Source organism: Chlamydotis macqueenii, chromosome W, assembly GCF_036417535.1.
Source record: "Chlamydotis macqueenii isolate bChlMac1 chromosome W, bChlMac1.mat, whole genome shotgun sequence".
Lineage (NCBI taxonomy): Eukaryota > Metazoa > Chordata > Aves > Otidiformes > Otididae > Chlamydotis > Chlamydotis macqueenii.
This window is the reverse complement of record NC_141592.1, coordinates 35354938-35373619: the sequence shown is the minus strand read 5'-3', so window position 1 is coordinate 35373619 and position 18682 is coordinate 35354938. Positions and strand designations below refer to the sequence as shown.

The following is an 18682-nucleotide window of genomic DNA, read 5'->3' as shown; positions in this document are numbered from 1 at the left end:
TTGGCCACATTTGGCTAGATATGAGAGATCATTGGGCTTTTTTTTTTTAAAGAGATACCATTATGAAACTGAGTCCAAACTGAAGATTTATAAGACTTCCTCCTGCTGGTCTGATTTAGGCCTTTGAAACTCCAGGCAGGCCGGGGAGGAAGCTGACTCTGGTGGGCAGCAAATGCAGCAACCACTGCGCTGCCCTGGCGTTGCTGCTCATTGTGGGCTGGCCCCGGCCTCTGCTGGGAATTAAGGGGCTTTAGGTTGTGCTTTGTCTCCTTCACCGCAAATTAGACTGCCTGTCTGACTGCTGGCTGTCTTCTCGCACTTGCCTATTATCACTCTGATTCCTGTAATTTTAGGTCCTGCTCTTGTAGTGGTATAAAACTGTTCTGGTTTTATTTAGTGAGGGGGGGGCCTAAGGTGGTAGCTTCTGTTAGAAGCTGCTAGAAGTTTCTCCCCTTTGTCCAGTGGACTCGGCTGGGCCTAGGGCAGACCCGCTGCTGGCCAGGGCTGAGCCAAATGGTAGCAGAATGTTCCATGATAACGCCTCTGCGATAACGTATTTAAGAAGGGGAAAACAGAAAGAAAAAAAAAAAAAAAAAAGGAAGAGAAGATGTGAAGAAGCTGAGCAGGGGCAGAGAGGGGGAGGTGTGAGGCTTGTGAGCCTTGCAGGCCTCACCCTCTGGCCTCCTGCTGGGTGGCTGACTGGGCACAACTTGGCCCAGCCCAGCTGCAAGAAGTGGAGAGGAGATAAGATGGATGATGTGAAGAGATCCTGAGAAGCATCTGCCAGCCTGTTGTGAAGAATTTCTTGTGAGAGGAACGGCTGCAGATGCCAAGGTCAGTTCAGAAGGAGGGGGAGGAGTAATGCGGCTCCTGGCCAAGATTCCCCTGCAGCCCGTGGTGAAGACCATGGTGGAGCAGCTTGTCCCCCTGCAGCCCATGGAGGACCCCACGTCAGGGCAGGTGGAGGCCTGAAGGAGGCTGTGGCCCGTGGAGGGCCTGCTGGGGCAGCTGTTCTGGAGGGACTGCACCCAGTGGAAGAGATGACCCACGCCGGAGCAGTTTGAAGGACTGTGGCCCGTGGGAGGGACCCCACGCTGGAGCAGGGGAGGAATGCAAGGAGTTCTTCCCCCGACAATGAAGCAGCGACGTAAAACAACGTGTGATGAACTGACTGCAACCCCCATTCCCTCTTCCCCCCTGTGCCACTTGGGGAGGGGGAAGGTGGTAGAGATAATGTTAAGCCTGGGAAGAGGGAGGGGTGGGGGGAAGTTATCTTGTTCTCTGTCTCATTATCCTTCTTTGTTTGTAGTAATAAATGAATAGTTTTCCCCAAGTCAAGTCTGTTTTGCCCGTAACGGTAACTTTAAGGTTTTCTCCCTGTCCTTATCTCAAACCTCGAGCTGTTTTTCTTATATCATCTCCCCCTATTCTCTCGGAGGGTGGGGGGAGTGAGAGAGAGACTGCGCAGTCTGGTCCCGATTGGGGCTAAACTAGGACAAAAACAAAACAAAAACTCCAGGGTTTTTCTTTACTTTCTCTTCCTGTCAGTGCGTAAGCTTATGTCTAGTCTTAAATATTAGATTTGCAACCCACTGTCACTCAAAGCCTTGGGATTTTTTTGAATTTCCAACCCAGGTGCTCTGAGACAGCTGATATTGGAAGTTACAGAAGGCAAATGGCCTTAAAACACCCTGTCCTGGTTCTGGCTAGGACAGAGTTAATATTCACCTGAGCTGGGTGGAGAACTGGAGCTGGTAGCCCCTATGGTTGGGATAGTTAACTAATTAGCCAACAGCTGGGGTTAATTTACCCAAATGAGCCAAAGGGCCATTCCATCCCATCTGACATCATGCTCAGTATGTAAGTGAGGAGGGTGCTGAAGGGAGTCTTCTGCTATTTGGAAGAAACTAGGTGTGGAGATTTGTTGTAAGGCATTATACTGTATTTGTGTTCTATCACTGTTTTGTTTTCTTCTGTCATTACTGTTAAATTTACTTTTTGTTCAATCTCAACCCATGTGTTTTTTTTTTTTTCCTGGTTTTCTTTTGTTTACCAAATTTCCCCCTGTTCTCTGGGAGGGTGGGAGGGGGAGTGGGAGAGAGACTGCGTAGTCTGGTCCAGATTGGGGCTGAACTACGACACACCCCTAAGGATGAGAACCACCAGCTAAGATAAGCATTGCGGCCTTGCACCAACACCCATCCTCTTCATGGCTGGGAGATGTGAGACTCTCAAGATGGAGGGACTCAGGTCTTCAGGCTGCTCTCACATCTTTGACCATTCATACTAGTGATGTGGCTGGGCTTCCTTGGCCAACAAGTGACAACATCCTGCAGGGATAGACCCTGAGTGGATTCCCTCTCTTGCTGGAATGGTTAGGCATGATATGGCACTGAGGAAGCTCCTCTTTAAGGGCTGAATGATCCAGATCTTGACAGATTCAGTATGCCTGAATTAGTCCAATATTTGGATGGGAGAGCTTTTCAACGCCTTAAGTTCTGTGGTGCAAATCAAGGAGCCATACACGGTTGAATACCTTGGGTATGCTAGATAAGAGATGATCCTAACACTGATTTGGGAAACTTCTCTCAGGCTTGTTGAAGAAGTCCTATAAAGAAAACAATTCTTGCCTTTAAACACAGGAGGAGGGAAAGAATCTCAGAGTTAAAGGGATTTTCCAAACAAAACAAACTTATCATAGAACTCAGAACTGCTACTGTATTTTGGTTTTAGGCGAATTTCTGGTTTCTGTTTCCACTGTCACAAAGCATTTTGCATTCACAAAGCATTTCTTCCTTTACAAAGGCTGCAAGTGGGCTGCTTGGATGGGGAAAGGGTCCTTCTCTATTAGTAAGGACCACAAGCACAATGGCTGGAAAAATCAAGGCAACCTTTGCTTTGGGGCACCTGTTACCGTGCCGTGCATGTTACCTATGTACAAGTGTAGATGCATTTGTAGAAAAATGGGGAGTCTAAGACAGACAATGCTCTTTTTTTGCTTAATGATTCCAAGCAGAAAAATGATCATGCATGAAACATTCAACCTTCTCAGTTTTGCTCCGTTGTAGAGTCAGGCTGCAATGGGAAAACATAAGCGTGAATCGGAAGGTACTGTCTTCAGGCAGTAATATAACTTCTGTTATTCCCACAACTCTGCTCCCAGACTTTCTCTTCAGCCTAGCGCAAATGTTTAGTGATGGTGACCCATGCAGTTTCTTGAGCTTCCCTCTTTTCTTTTTCCTTAAAAAAACAAAAACAAAAACTCTACACTCAGCACCTTGCAGTGCTGAAAACTTTTCTGTGTTTAGAGAAGCAGAGTGGAAGTAGCGAGGCACTTTGTGATCATTTTGCTTTTTCTGTCTCTTTCTTCTTTTTTTTTTTTTTCTTTTCCTCTGGTTTTGCAGGGTCAGGATGTTTAGAAACTAGTGTGCATCAAAACCAGGGCAGACCTGCAACTCCCCCCACACCCAGTCACATCTCTCATTGCTCTTCTGCCTGTGTTACTGTATAAAAAAATAAGGTGATTTGAAAAGTTAAGGAAAACCTCAACCTAGCAGTACAGTCATCGTGTTCTGAAGAGTCCAAAGGGTTTTCTCCAGCCTGATTCAGGAGATGCGGATCTCTCTTTGCCTCTTCTGGCTGGAGGTTTCTCAGTGGAAGTTCCTTGCTGGAACGTGGTGCCTCCTTGGCAGGGGAGCAGCACATGAACTGACCTCTCTGACCAGGTTAAATAAACAGGACTGTGGGTTAATTGTCACTGGTTCTGCTGCTCTCCATTACTGATCTATCTGGGAGCCTGGCCAAGGAGCAGATGCGAGAGTCAGCATCATCACCTTCCCCCTCGTCCTCATTGTGTCTGGCTTTATCCTTCTTCTTCTTCTTCTCCCCCCACCCCTTTTTCTTTTCTTTTCTTTCTTTTTTTTTTTTTTTTTTTTTTCCCTTTGACTGAGCAAATAGGCCAGATGGCAGTGAGGGGAACAGACAATAAGTGAGCCATGGCATATGGGCAACCCATTTAATTTTGACTCCTATTGGGAAGTAGCTTGCAGGGAGATAAGTTACAAAAGAAGAGGAGGAGGAGTGCGTGTAGTGTGTGTTGGAGGGGAGGGACAGGAGGAGGGGTAGATCTTTTTTGTGATGAAGCAGCCCAGCCAAGGGAGTCTGAGGTGCAGGGGACTGAAGCCCTGGCTACATTCCTGACACAAAGCAGTAAATTATCTGTTTCCGTGTCAGTTTGTGCAGGAAGTCGTCGGCTGCACATAGGGAGGAAAGATGGAGATGTCTGTCCTCAAACAAGGAGGAGGAGGATGTGTCTCCGATTTCTACCTCACCCACTCTCCCCCAGGCAAGCTCCAGCCAGTCTTAGGAGCTGAGATGCAGAGACGTTTCCCAGCTGCAGAAGAGGAATCATGTTGCCCAAGATTATTTTTATCTGTGCATATGATTGTGTATGTTTTGCTCATACTTTATGATGGATATCAACGCGAGGCCATCCACTGTAGACTTCTTTGAAGCAAAAGACATGACTTTTAAAGTTTTGTTACAAAACTAAGTAAGAAGTTGACACAAAACAAAATGAAAAGCAGTTTAGTAATAATGTAGTTTACAGCTATTCCCCTTTCCCCTTCCATTCCCTTCTGGCATTAATTTTTCTCTCTTCTGTTTTTCTTTTTGGATTCAATATGTTAGCTATCAACGTCTTGCTATCTCTTCACATCATTCATGCATTTTGGATTTTGCTGTCTGAGACCAAAGTGGGTCTTGCCTTGAATGTGTCTCAATGATTTAGAAACAAAATTAGAGTTAATTGCACTAAATTATATATATATATATATGTGAGGCTTCCTGGCTTAATTTTGATGAACTGGGACTTTGGGAGACAGTGAGGAAGGGCAGGTGTACTTTTCTTAGTTTTTATAAATGTGTTGATTTTGCATCAGAACTTCATTTAAATATAGTTTAAAATGCCTACACAATTTAGGAACTTGAGAAGTTTTATTCCTGTTGATGCTCAATGAGATTTGAAGTTCTTTGATACAGACTCTCATCTCCTTCACCCCAGAGGCATTTCTAAAAATCTCTCATTTTGGCCAACAACATCCACATTTTTTTTCTATTTGCTCTTCTTTGATGGGAACAAGTATGGAATTCCAATGTAATCACTACTCATGTGGACCATTCAGAGCTCTATGAATATTATCAACATCCTGACCAGTGGAAAGGGACTCTAGCTCAACGCAACTGTGGATGGGATTCAACTGTGAGCTCCATGCTTGTGTTTGCGGGGTGGGAAAACTCTACAAACCAATTAACTCTGGAAATATTGAGCCCTGTTGGCAGGATGCAGATGATCCTGGACTATGGTCACATTCTACACCTGCACAAAGAACTTCTTATATGACATTAATTCTGCAGAGAAGTTTTTATTCACCGGAGAGTCTGCAGAGAAATGATTATGCATTGCCGTCTTGGTGGAGCAGAATTTTAACTTCCAGCTCAGGTGTTCCTCCGCTGATTAGTTTTAACATGAAATAGAAACACAAGCCTGTGATTTATTGGTGAAATATTTTAGATAGATTGTTAATTTATTCAAATAGCAGAGTTTAAAGCAGACAAGCAAGCAAGCAAAAAAACTCAAACGACAAACCTCATCCAAATAAGATCTCAGTTTTCCTGAATTCGAAAACCATGCAATTGGACTTGCTAGATATCTGAAACAAAAGGTGCTATTTCAGTGTGAAGAAAAACATATTTTAAAATGAAAGATTTCAACCTTATTTATCCTCCCAACAATCTTAGTCTTGAATCTTTCTCCATCTGATCCCTGCAGACTCTTTAATCTGCAATGCTAGGAGTTGTTGCAGCCCTTCATCGTTTCCTGACACTCATCTACCACATCTTTGGGCACTTGCCCAGCCTGGCTGCAGTTTTCCTCTTTCTATGAATGCTAATTGAGAGACTTTTTGTCTTACTGTTAATAAATCAGGCGGAGACTTCTCCACTCTTCTTGCCTGGGGTTCGAATATCACCTCATCTTGTCTTGCATCTCCAGTTGATCTTCCATCCTACCTTGTGCTAGAGAAAAGCCTTGTCGAATCTGCTATATTTGTCTTTGCCCAGTTGCCCTCTGACATCTGGATAACATGATCACAAGGTAAAAATAGAGCTATCTTCCCAGAGGAGATTGGGATCAGGCTTATAGTCTCTAAGGACTCCAAAGTTGTGGCAATAATAGTGTAGACCAGTGAAGTAAAGGGTGAGTAAAGCATAAAGGTTTTTTGTGGAGCCTTAATGCTAATTTCCCCAAGTTTTGAAAATAAGATATATTGAAATTGCTGCATCCTAAGGAACATTTATTGTTGTTTTTGGTTTCTGTACTCCCAAGTTTCTCCAAATTTGAGAGACGTTACTAGCTCCCACAGCTATCTCTGTTTTGAACATAAGATCAGTGTGACACTTTAAAAGTCCAAGTTCCTTGGACTTTGACACATCTTCAGTGAAAACGCATGGGAAACGTATCAAAATCCGTAGACAACTGAAAAATTTCGCCTTTTTTCTTAATCTACTCCAATTTCAGCACAAAAAAATGTGTGTTTTCAAATCTGACCTCCTCAAGTGAGCTCTCTGTTTTGGGCTATGCAGCTGAGGAGAAAACTTGCAAGGTCTGACTCTTTCAAACATGTGGCAGCTGAAAAGAAGATAATTAGGACAGGCAAATCCAAACAGTACTTTTGCAAATAGTATTTATCTTTTTGTGTGTGTCTATATTCTACTTCTCCACCTGCCTTCAAAGGGAAGTTGATAAAAAAAATTTACTTGACCTTTTTGTTGCTGTAGGGGGAAGGGTGCCATTTGTGTGCGATGCTACAAGACAGATGCTGCAGGTGAAACTACCCTAGAGGGGGCAATCCTACCCGGAGGGGGCAACTCCTGGGACAGAAACACTTCTTTTTCTTTTTCTCCTCTTTGTGAGTTTGTTGTGCTTTGGGACTAGGTCCTTTATGGTATGTAGGAGCAGGCAAGGGTTTATGGAGCAATCAACTCCATCAGCAGCAACAGCAATCGCATAATGCTTCAGCCTTTTGTCATAGATTTTGTGTGTGTGTGAGTTGAAAGTATGGCCAGGAGAGAAGGGGATGTGAAACACTAGGCTTTTTTTTTTTTTTTTTTTTTCTTGGAAAGAGCCTGTCTGAGTTTCTTTATGCTTTTCAGACTCAAGGATGAGAGAGAGCGTGCGTATGTGCGAGGGCATGCACGTGTCTGTGCCCATACAGTCGCTCAAGTGGGAAAAATCCCCGTTTGCGGTTCACACGGTAGGAATTTCTGACAGAGACAACAGTGCTAAGCAGAAAGGCACATCCTGATCTCTAGCAAGCGAGGGGCATGCTCGCGCACACACATACTCTTCGGGCACTCTGCATAATACGTGCAAAGCGCTGCCCTTTAATGAACGTAACCTATGGCGGCTGGGATGCAGCCGGCCAGACCTCGCCATTAATAAACTGGGAACATTCTTCTCCTTTTTAGTTCCTTTCAATGCCAGCCCTGCGGTTTGATCTCCCTTGAATGCTGTTCCCCCTCATTTGGGGCTCCAGTTCTGAGAAGATTTGGCGCATTGTTTGAGGATGTCGGATTGATTTCGAAGCTTTTGTATTGACTCTGGGCTCCTGAATGAAGCTGTCATGTGTGTCTGTGGTTGGCTAGCAGGCTGTCCGGCTGCAAGCTGTGCCTTCCTTTGTTTTTAGGCCTCACTGAGCTGAGGGAAGAGGCTCATTTCAGGGTGATTTACCACCACCCAAACACCAGCTGTCTGTTACAGTGCTGCTTGCCTCCACCTTGGATTCAGTTCTCGTTTACCTTCGTTTCTCCCCTTCTCTTCTCCCACTCTACCACTGTAGGCACTTGGGCACTGGTTCTTCAAGACGCGTGGATCGCCTTGACAGAACAACATAAAAAACATGAACACTGAAGACGTTGTTCTTCCCAATGTCATTTATGCACCCATGGGGTTTTTTTTTTTAAGGGTTCACTGTTGCAGTGCTATATGCATGTTTTCTTCTTCATGAAAAACTGAACTATGGCCCTAGGGGGAAAAAAATCCAACCCCACCATATTCCTCTTGGCTTGTTACTAAGTAGCCCATAGTGAAGAATAGTAATGATTTTGTTTAAAAATAACTACTAAGCTCAGAGGCAGGACAGCAGACTGGTGCAGGATGTCAGGGGAAGTGGCTGCAAGTATGCTCTCCAGTCCTGGAAATGTTGGGATATTTGGATGGGTGGAGAAGGAGTCAGAGAAGGACAGTATTGCCTCCCTACACACTTGTCATTCTGACACAGCGGGCATGATCGCTGTGTTTATGTGGGTATCATGGTGGAGAGCTATTTTGGTGGCCTAAGACAAGAGAGGAAGAAAAAGGAAGAGGCTGCGAAGCACTGCTTAGCTCAGCTTCACAAAACTCTTTCAGAAAAGTACTTCTCTGTGAAGAGCCAGGCTGCTTCAGCAGCTGAAATACTGATAAATGCCTTGGAAGGCCACACTGGAAGCTGTGCTCTTCCCCAGGTTGCCGTGGGCCAAGGCTCAGTTATCCTTTGTGCACCTCATGATTTCATCTGTTGGTGGGGGACATTTTGAGGGTATTGCAAGGCAGGAGAGATGGAGAGAGCGTGAACAATTGAAAGCTAAGGCCAGGTTTGGCCAGTGAGACTTTCCAGGGGCCAAGTGGAGCCGGGTTGCACCAATTCCTTGAGGGTGAGGCTGCTGCCAGTATTTTTGATGGCTGTTACTCAAAACCAAGGAAGGCTGATGGGAACCAAGCAAATCAGAGCCCAACTGGACCTGCCAGCAGCTGCAAGGTGTATGGCAGGGTGCTGCTAGGCTGAGCCTACCTCTCGAGCTGATCTTTCCAGCCGCAGACTTGGGAGAGTGAGAGGAAGACGGGATCCTCCGGTTAATCCCAACCAGCTCCTCTGGAGCACAGAGCCTGGCAGCTCCACGGAGACCCGCTGGTGCCATGTGTTACGTCTGAATCTTTTAAATGGGGCTGGCAGCTCCGTGCGGGACTGCTCTGGGCAATGCGGCAGGGCCAGGCCTCGCTGCAGCCTTCGGGGCTGACTTGATGGCAGTGATTTTTGTGTGCCCCTGCACCTGCCCCTGGAGCCGCTGGCATGAAATGAGTTGTGACCAGCCCTCATTTGACTTCTGGGTGACGCAGTTTGGTGTTTCTCGACCACAGGCTGTTAAAACTGGCAACTGATCAGCTCCTGTTACCCGTGTAGCTGAGATAATTAAGCCTGTCCGCCTTCCTGAAGTCAAGCTCTCTGCCCTAGACTTCAGGAAGGCGGACTTCGGCCTCTTCAGGGACCTGATGGGCCAAGTGCCATGGGAGGCGGCCCTGGAGGGAAGAGGGGCCCAGGAAAGTTGGTTGATATTCAAGGAGCACCTCCTCCAAGCTCAGCAGAGGTGCATCCCGATGAAAAACAAGTCAGGCAAAAAGGCCAGGAGGCCTGCGTGGATGAGCAAGGAGCTCCTGGACCAACTGAAAGTGAAAAAGGAAGCCTATAGAGGGTGGAAGTGGGGACAGGTAGCCTGGGAGGACTACAAAGAGGCTGTGTGAGTGGCCAGGGATAAGGTAGGGAAGGCCAAAGCCCTGGCAGAACTGAATCTGGCCAGGGATATAAAATGTAACAGGAAGAGCTTTTATAGGTACGTAGGGGACAAAAGAAAGTCCAGGGAAAATGTAGGGCCCCTCCGGAAGGGAACTGGTGTCCTGGTTACCCAGGACATGGAGAAGGCTGAGGTTCTCAATGACTTTTTTGCCTCAGTCTTCACCGACAAGAGTTCCTGTCCCACCGCCCAAGCTGTAGAAGGTGCAAGCAGGGACTGCGAGAATGAAGAACTGCCCATTGTACTCGAAGAGCAGGTTCGGGATCATCTGAGGAACCTGAAGGTGCACAAGTCCATGGGTCCTGATGAGATCCATCCGCGGGTCCTGAGGGAACTGGCGGATGAAGTTGCCAAGCCACTGGCTATCGTATTTGAGAAGTCGTGGCGGTCTGGTGAGGTCCCCGATGACTGGAAGAGAGGGAACGTAACCCCAATTTTTAAAAAGGGGAATAAGGAAGACCCAGGTAACTACAGGCCAGTCAGCCTCACCTCTGTGCCTGGCAAGGTCATGGAGCAGATTCTCCTGGAAACCATGCTAAGGCACATGGAGAGCAAGGAGGTGGTTGGTGACAGCCAACATGGCTTCACCAAGGGCAGATCGTGCCTGACCAATCTGGTGGCCTTCTATGACAGGGTGACAGCATCGGTGGACAAGGGACGAGCAACTGACATCATCTACCTGGACTTGTGCAAAGCTTTTGACACTGTCCCACACGACATCCTTCTCTCTAAACTGAAGAGACATGGGTTTCTTGGACGGACCACTCGGTGGATAAGGAGTTGGCTGGATGGCCGCACTCAGAGAGTGGTGGTCAACGGCTCAATGTCTATGTGGAGACCGGTCACGAGTGGCGTCCCTCAGGGGTCCGTGTTGGGCCCGGCCCTGTTCAACATCTTTGTCGGCGATATGGACAGAGTGCACCCAGAGTGCATCCAGATATGGATAGAGTGCACCCTCAGCAAGTTCGCCGACGACACCAAGTTGTGTGGTGCCGTCGACACGCTGGAAGGGAGGGATGCCATCCAGAGGGACCTTGGCAGGCTGGAGAGGTGGGCCCGTGCCAACCTCATGAAGTTCAACCAGGCCAAGTGCAAGGTCCTGCACCTGGGTCGTGGCAATCCCAGGCACAAATACAGGCTGGGCGGGGAATGGATTGAGAGCAGCCCTGAGGAGAAGGACTTGGGAGTGCTGGTGGATGAGAAGCTTAACATGAGCAGGCAATGCGCCCTTGCGGCCCAGAAGGCCAACCACATCCTGGGCTGCATCAAGAGGAGCGTGGCCAGCAGGTCGAGGGAGGTGATTCTCCCCCTCTACTCTGCCCTGGTGAGACCCCACCTGGAGTACTGTGTCCAGTTCTGGAGCCCCCAACACAAGAAGGACATGGACCAGTTGGAGAAGGTCCAGAGGAGGGCCACGAAGATGATCAGAGGGCTGGGGCACCTCTCTTATGAGGACAGGCTGAGAGAGTTGGGGCTGTTCAGCCTGGAGAAGAGGAGGCTCTGGGGAGACCTTATAGCGGTCTTCCAGTACCTCAAGGGGGCCTCCAAGAAAGATGGGGAAAGGCTGTTTAGTAGGGCCTGTTGCGATAGGACGAGAGGTAATGGTTTTAAAATAGAGGGAGGTAGATTTAGATTAGAAATTAGGAAAAAAATTTTTACGATGCCAGTTATAGAACACTGGAACAGGTTGCCCAGAGAGGTGGTGGATGCCCCATCCCTGGAAACGTTCAAGGCCAGGCTGGATGAGGCTCTGAGCAACCTGATCTAGTTGGAGATGTCCCTGCTCCTTGCAGGGGGGTTGGACTAGATGACCTTTGAAGGTCCCTTCCAACCCTAACCATTCTATGATTCTATGATTCTGTTACTGTTACTATTATTTTTCTTCTTTTTCTGCAAACTTTGTCCAACTGCTGGAGCCCATGGTGCAAGGAGGAGGGTGAGGCCAGCGAGACTCCCTGTAAGAGGTGGGATAATGGGACATATGTGCTTCACTCTTCAGTGCTCGCTGAGGAGCCTTCTTGCTCTTTGCCTTGGGAAGGGGGGATGTCTGATGATGGGTGGGAGCCAGCAGAAGGCAAAGTGAGCTCCTCCATTGGAATCCTTGTCCCTCGTTGCTTCTGAACAGGAGCATTGCATCAAGAGCAGGCAGCACAGGATCATTTACTAGCAATACATCTGTGAGCTTTCAAGATCGCTGTGCTTCTCCTCAGTCCTGTTATTAAAAGGCCACAAGACATGGAAACGATGCTCCATAAATTAAAACTGAACATCTATAGTACCCAGCGAGATGAGGCTCCTCTCTTTGCAGTGTTCTCCTCTCCCTCCTCTATAAGCATCAGGCACTGCTGGACGAAGGAGGGAGGGATATATTAGGAGGCAACAACCACAGCAGGATAGCACCAGCGAGGTGTTTTAATTTCTTAACAAACTCCTTGAGCACTAGAAACTGTAAAATAACATACAGATAAACAAACAAAAACTCACTGACCCTTAGCACCCTGGAGGGCTCCGTTTCAGATCGCTGAATAAAAGCTGAAGTTGCATATGCATGTTTAATGTAACACAAGACGTGTGCTGGGGAAAAGCCTGCTTTCTTCTAATCTGGTTCCAGACAGAAGCATCCAAACAGAAGCCCCTTTCCCAATCCCCACTGAGCTGCTTGGTGTACGCGAGGAAACCCCTGAATGACGAGGCCTCCATCTGCTCTTGAACGGAGTTGTGACTGGCTGCAAATATTGTCCATATGCTTTTGTGGTTTTTTTTTTTGCCTTTCAACTTAGCTGCCTAATGTTAGAAACCTATCCCCAAATCAAGCGTTTGCTCATAATAAACTTTCTTAAAAAAAGGTGGAGGTAGTAGCTAATTCAGGCGTTGCGCATTGGGAGACATGCATCTGCAGTGGGAAAAGGAGATGGGATGATGGATTATTCATCCAGTGCATTACTTTCGTTTGCTTTTTTAGGGAATTGAAGAGCCTCTGCATTCTTGTACTGTCAGGGGAAGAGAAAAAAACTATCAAGTTTTGCATTCATATTCCCCCTCTGCTCTTGATTTTCCAGGTGATTTTTGGCAACATCTTGCAATTTCTCTCTGTTAAATAAAGCTGGTGATTCTTCCAGCCAGACAGGAGGACATGACCATGGTTTGCCATGAGCTCAGGTTGCATGACAGTATATCCTAGAAGCCAGAGAAGGGTCTAAAATGGGAATTTTTCCTTGGTTTGTGGTATAAAAAGGGCTGGGGTATCTTTTTCAACATAATGACTTTGCAGTGGATACTGGGACAAGTTGACCATCAGCAAGTTATGTATGGATCCAGTTTCCTAAACACGGGTGTCCGTTGCTGCTGTAGGCACCCTAAGGTATCCTAGCTGTCCACCAGCTGCCTGTTAGGAAATGTGTGGGTCTCCCTTTGGTCCTTTTGTATCTCTAACTTGTCTCATATACTGTGGGATGTCTAGCAAGTCTCCTTTGGTTAGACAGACAAGTCTCTCCCTGTGCCTCAGTTTCCCATTTCTAACACAATAATTTAATATAATTGCTTTAAATTTTAGTTTAATCATTTCTTTCTGGGGAATGATTTTCAAATCTAAGAGGTTACAGACTAATTGTTGAAGGACTGTAGTAATGAGGCAAGAGCAAAATACCTTTGATAGATGAGAGTCACAGACAGAGGATGCCAGTTGGAAGTAGTCCCCTAAAAATCTCAGAGTTTGACAGGTTGCAATCAGCAGCCTAAACACTGGATGTTTTGGTTAGGTATTAGGTATAGGTATAGCCTTTTCAGTGTCTTTTTTTTTTTTCCCCAACATCTCTTTTGGAAAGAGGAGAAAAGATAATTTTTGCACATTATCTGACCTTGCTGGGACTTGTGAGATGCTGGGGTCACCAAGTAAGAGATGTCACCACACCTGGCAGGTTGCAGGCTCTCCCAAGGTGACCAGAAGTTTGTCTGCCTGTTTGTAATTCCTGCCACCAAGGGTCATCTCTCTACTGTGTCCTGACGTTGAGCAATGGCTACAATTCCTTTTAATCGTGCCCTTTCCTTTCCTCGTCATTTAGGGCAGAGCACTTCCGCTTGGCTAAACTCATTAATTGCTTTAATGTTGAGATCTCCTTTTCCATATAAATTCATCCAACTGAAATCTTGTGATTATCCATGGCTGCACACGAGCAGATTCTCCCTGTTGCCCAGCAGGTACTGAGAGTGTTTATTTTTCAGCTATGGACAGCAAAAGTCTGAAAAAAGTCAATGTCTTTGTGTATGTGTCTATGGGAAAGCAAGTAATTGCAATGAGTTTGTGGGGACTTAATTGACTGTGCTACTGTTTAAGCTCAAGGAACATTTTAACCAAACCTGGAATCCCAACTCTTTTCTGCCATGGTGATTTATCAAGATGTCCAGGTCTGATGAGCTCCGAAAATGCTCTACTGAAGAACCAAAGCAACTCAAATAATCCCCAGAAAAGAAACATGTTAACGTGAGGAACCTTGCTGCTCAGATCACGCTCACTCAGTCTGATGGGTTACTGAAAAGAAGGTGTTTGAGCTCAGCTTATTTCCCAAACTGTTGGTTGTAGGCAAAAGGAGGGTGAGGGGACCCCGTTTCTTTGTAAATCTCCATTGGCCCCAGCATGTTATCGATGTTGCAGGGTCTGTGCCAGCAGTGTTGGGTCAGGATTGGCTGTCGAATTCCTGGCAAGGACTTGCCAGTGGTTATATGGACCAGTTGTCCAAATGAGAGCAAGTCACACCTGTAGCCTTTATTTCACAAAATCTGAAATTTGGTGAAACACTGGAACAGGTTGCCCAGAGAGGAAACACTCAAGACCAGGTTGGATGAGGCTCTGAGCAACCTGACCTAGTTGGGGATGTCCCTGCTCCTTGCAGGGGGGTTGGACGAGATGGCCTTAAGGGTCCCTTCCAACCTGAACCATTCTGTGATTGTATGAAATCTGGCTACAAAAGAAGCAAGTAAGCACTAACTTACTAACTGGTAAGGGTGAACAGAAATGCTGGTTTATGAACTTTACTTCAAGTCATTCCAGTTTGGTAATTGTACTCTTCTGAGCATGATAGACTTGTTCCTCTTCATGTATGTGTATGAAACCATTGGGTTAAAATAATCTTTGCCTTTTCAGCTCGGCTTACTTGTATTCCCACTGTGTTTTTCTACACACCTTGCTTTCCTTCTGCCCCTGTCTGTGTGACATCCCTGATACTGTGATATTGGCCTTTGGGGAAGTTTCTTTGGCAGCTTGGGAGCTACCTCTCTGTGGAAGGTTATCTCCCAGCAATGCAGGATGAGTCCATAGGCTTCCCTAATGCCCTTTCTTCCCCTGCTTCTGGTCATAAATGCAAGTCTCTTGGTCTTCAGTGGTTCAGACTGTGCTGATGTTTTTCTTGCCTTGTCTCTTATAGGGAAAAGTCATTGGAGATGCAAAACTGCTCATGTGTTGTGGTTGCAGAAAAGGGAAAAATGCTCAAGCGAAAGACTCAGATCAGGTCAGTCAATATGTACCTTAACTGGTGGAAATTAAAGAATGTGTTAACATCTCATTGATTTGAACTGTGCTGTTGAATATCAGGGTTCCTAGACACAAACAGAGTCCTTGGCATGGCTGACAATGAGACAACATTAATGTTTTTGTATTTGTTAGTTGTAGAAAAACCCTCAAGCAAGATTAGGGATTCATTGCACTAAGAGCTGTTAATAACCTAGTCTGACTTATTCCCATCTGGTGTATTTATTCATGAATTCTGTTTCTTTATAAAAAATCCACTCCAGGCAATACCTTTCTTAAAGAATATTGCACTTCCTTGCTAGCTAAATGCATGCAACCTTTGGTCTCATACTGTAGCTGCATGGATGGGCGATAGTTACAGACAAATGTGCCATTCATTGCATGCTTTTGTTCTGAAGTGACACCATCACAAGAACACTCTTTATTGAGGTTCCTCATGATAGACATGCAAAAACTTGTTCACGAACCGATTGCCAGGTTTCAGTATTCATTACTTGGAATGAATGGCCCCTTATTCTAAAATTGGTCAAATTGACATCAATGGGACCACTTGTAGAATGGTTCAGTAATTGCAAGCGAGGTGGACTGCGCTCGCTCTGAACGACAGCCAGCTGGTAGTCTCTTCCTACCTCCTACTGTTTTGCACATATTCAGACCAGCCAACTTTGCCAAAATTTTAAATTATTATGGTCTTATGGCTTTGTAGCTAAAGAGAAGTTTGAATCCAGAGATCATTCTTTCCAAAGATGAAACAAAATTTGATTGGAGCAGAAACATTTTAAAAATATTGGGTCATCCAATGTTAAATGTGATAGAGTGAAGCAGTTGATCTCAAATATCAAATAACTTTGCTCTCTAATGTACTTTGTGAACAACCTGTGACCAGGTATAGACCTGAAGCAAATTCAAACAGTATCCACAAAGCTCCAGGAACTCCTGATAATTTACTGATGGAAAAAGATAAGAATTCTCAGGAGGAAAAATGTTTTTCATTTTCAACATGCATGTTCATCAACCCTAATTAATAACAATGACTCTGAGCTTTGTTTTGTTAATGTCTGAGAAGATCTGAGAGCAGATCTATCTATCCTGCGGTGGGCTTTGTTGTGAGGAATATTGGTCGCACTTATAAATGCTTTGTAGGATTGAGTCCTTCATTTATGTTGTGTTTTTTTTTCTTTAATTAATATATTCAAAATAACAAATTCATTGTCATGAGCTGTACTATCAGTTCATCATCAAGACAAGGATTCATATTAATTTTCTTTAAAGAATAGCTTCCCATTCTCTCAAATTCAAGCTTAATTTTCTCATGTTGAGGTTCTAACACATCAGGAGAAAATTAATTTGGAAATAAAACACTTCTAACAATTTTAGTCTTTTGTATTTTTATGTTGAATCATTCTTAATTTACAACAGGACTAGAGCAGCATCAGATCGCTTGTAGTAGAGATTAAAAATTAAATGGGAACATCCTGATTGCGAAGAGGTTTTGCAAAACATTACCTCTAACAAATCTTGAGTGTTGGACCTAAAACTCATTGATGGCAATACTTTAATTATAGAGTAGGCAATAGTTTTTGGAGGGAAAAAAAATCCCGTTCTCTTTTATGGTTTTGGGAACAGTGATCAATTATTCTATGCATTCTGTTACTTGCTGAAGTCTAAATTTTGATGTCTAGTGATGTGTTGACCATCTCAGTAATTCTTTTTTTTGCTGTATCAACATAAACTATTGGGCAAGTGCTTGCTCCAGAGGCTATAAAGCTCATTCGTCGTGCCCCTGACAGGGTCCTATCAGTATTTCAGGGGACAGGAGGTGGATGAGGAGGAAACTAGTATAGGAGGGTGGGTGGCAGTGTGGAACATTTGTCTGTGAATGCAGGACCTCAGCTGTGATGGTTTAGCCCGAATTACCACACAGTTTCTCGCTCACCCTCCCCCTACCCAGTGGGACAGGGGAGAGAAATTGGGAAGAAAGGAAAACTCGTGGGTTGAGATAAAACCAGTTTACTAAAAATACTAAAAACTACAAAGCTAACAGGATATAAGGATATTAATACATACAAAATATACAAAATGGACAATGTACGATTTCTCACCACCCGATGTCCGAATGACCGATACAGCCCGTCCCGAGCAGCGATCACGGAAACGAAACCGAGCAGCAAACAAAGCAGTGAAAAAGGGGGCCAGCAAGGTAGAGGGAACAATGCCAGCAAACGAGGGAGAAAGATGGATGCCAGGAAGGCAGATACCCACCCTGGCCAACCCCCACTTATATACTGAGCATGACCTTGATGGCCTGGAATGCTCTCTTTGGCCAGTTTGGGTCAATTATTCTGTCTGTCTTTCTCCCAGCTTCCTGCATCTGCACATTAGCGAGACTTGGAAAGCAGGATGGTGTCCTTGGTCTCATTCACAACAACTGGTATCATCAGGGTGTTTATGAACATTCTTCACACACGAAATCCAAAACACACCAGCTACTGAGAGGAAAATTAACTCCATCCCTGCCAAAACCAGGACATCAGCTCAGTTTATAAATTATCCCCTGAGCCTTGTAGATAAACACAGACTTATATGGTGACATCGGCTGGGAAAGGCAAATACTTGCCGATGATTGTAGGCTAATCCTTCAGGACACTAATTGCCAGAAAACCAAGAAAGCATTATTTTAGAAACAGCTTGTTTCATTTTGTGAAGGGGAAAAACACTGCACTGAATTTGGTTTTGTTTGCTGAGCTTTAACCCCTCCACTCGCGCCCTGTCTCAGATTTTAAAGATTTACCTTCATCATTGTTGTTTGGGGCTTTTTCTTTCTCTTCTTTCAGTCTTGCTTTGTGTTTTCCTGTGATGCCTCTGTAAAGTTATGTGAAAATGCAACATAGTTTTCATTTTCATGAAAGTACACGTAAATAAGTATGTGGGTTTTATACCATTAATTATTTAAAGATTTTGGACTAAGCAGCTACATTTTGGCTGAATTTGTGTGAAAGGTAATGTTTTGCAAAGATTTTAATTTTTTTCATTCTTTCAAGTCAATTTGGAAACTTGCAAAAAGTCCTAGACACACTGCCCCACCAGTGAAAATCCTCAGCTGAACCAAGTCATTACCCCATTGCTGAGGATTTAATTTACTGACATTTCTCCAGTATGCCTCTAGAAGAGAAGGCATCTTAACCTCCTTGACCTGAGATCTGCTTCCCAGAGTCTGGCATCCAAAAGCACCTATCTGCACAACATTTTCCTTGGTGCAAGTCACCTGTGTGCAAATCCTGGCCCCATCACTGTTGAGGGCAGAAGTCCGAACAGGCTCACATGGGGCTGGGATTTCACAACAGTCACAAGGAACCCAACTTCCATGTTGAATTTGCACCAGAGCAGAAGAGGGACTGGTGGTCTTTGTTGCGTGGCCTCACAGTCCAAATCAAACCCTGAGGCAGAAGGCTAAGCAGTGCAATATAAATCGCATAAAAGCTTTAAAAACCT

General features: G+C 45.2%; 1 protein-coding gene across 5 annotated transcripts in view; it reads left to right on the top strand.

Annotated features, from left to right (window-relative positions):
* Window positions 1-18682, top strand: part of LOC104480483 (SET-binding protein) — a 287448-nt gene that overhangs the window by 31387 nt on the left and 237379 nt on the right. For 3 of the 5 annotated variants that reach the window (XM_086769715.1, XM_086769712.1, XM_086769713.1), the window contains exon 2: window positions 15087-15170. The exons of the other annotated variants lie outside the window; for them this stretch is intronic. In XM_086769715.1, the coding sequence (XP_086625841.1) occupies window positions 15087-15170 (84 nt within the window). The remainder of the gene's footprint in view (window positions 1-15086; window positions 15171-18682) is intronic. 5 annotated transcript variants of the gene reach the window in all.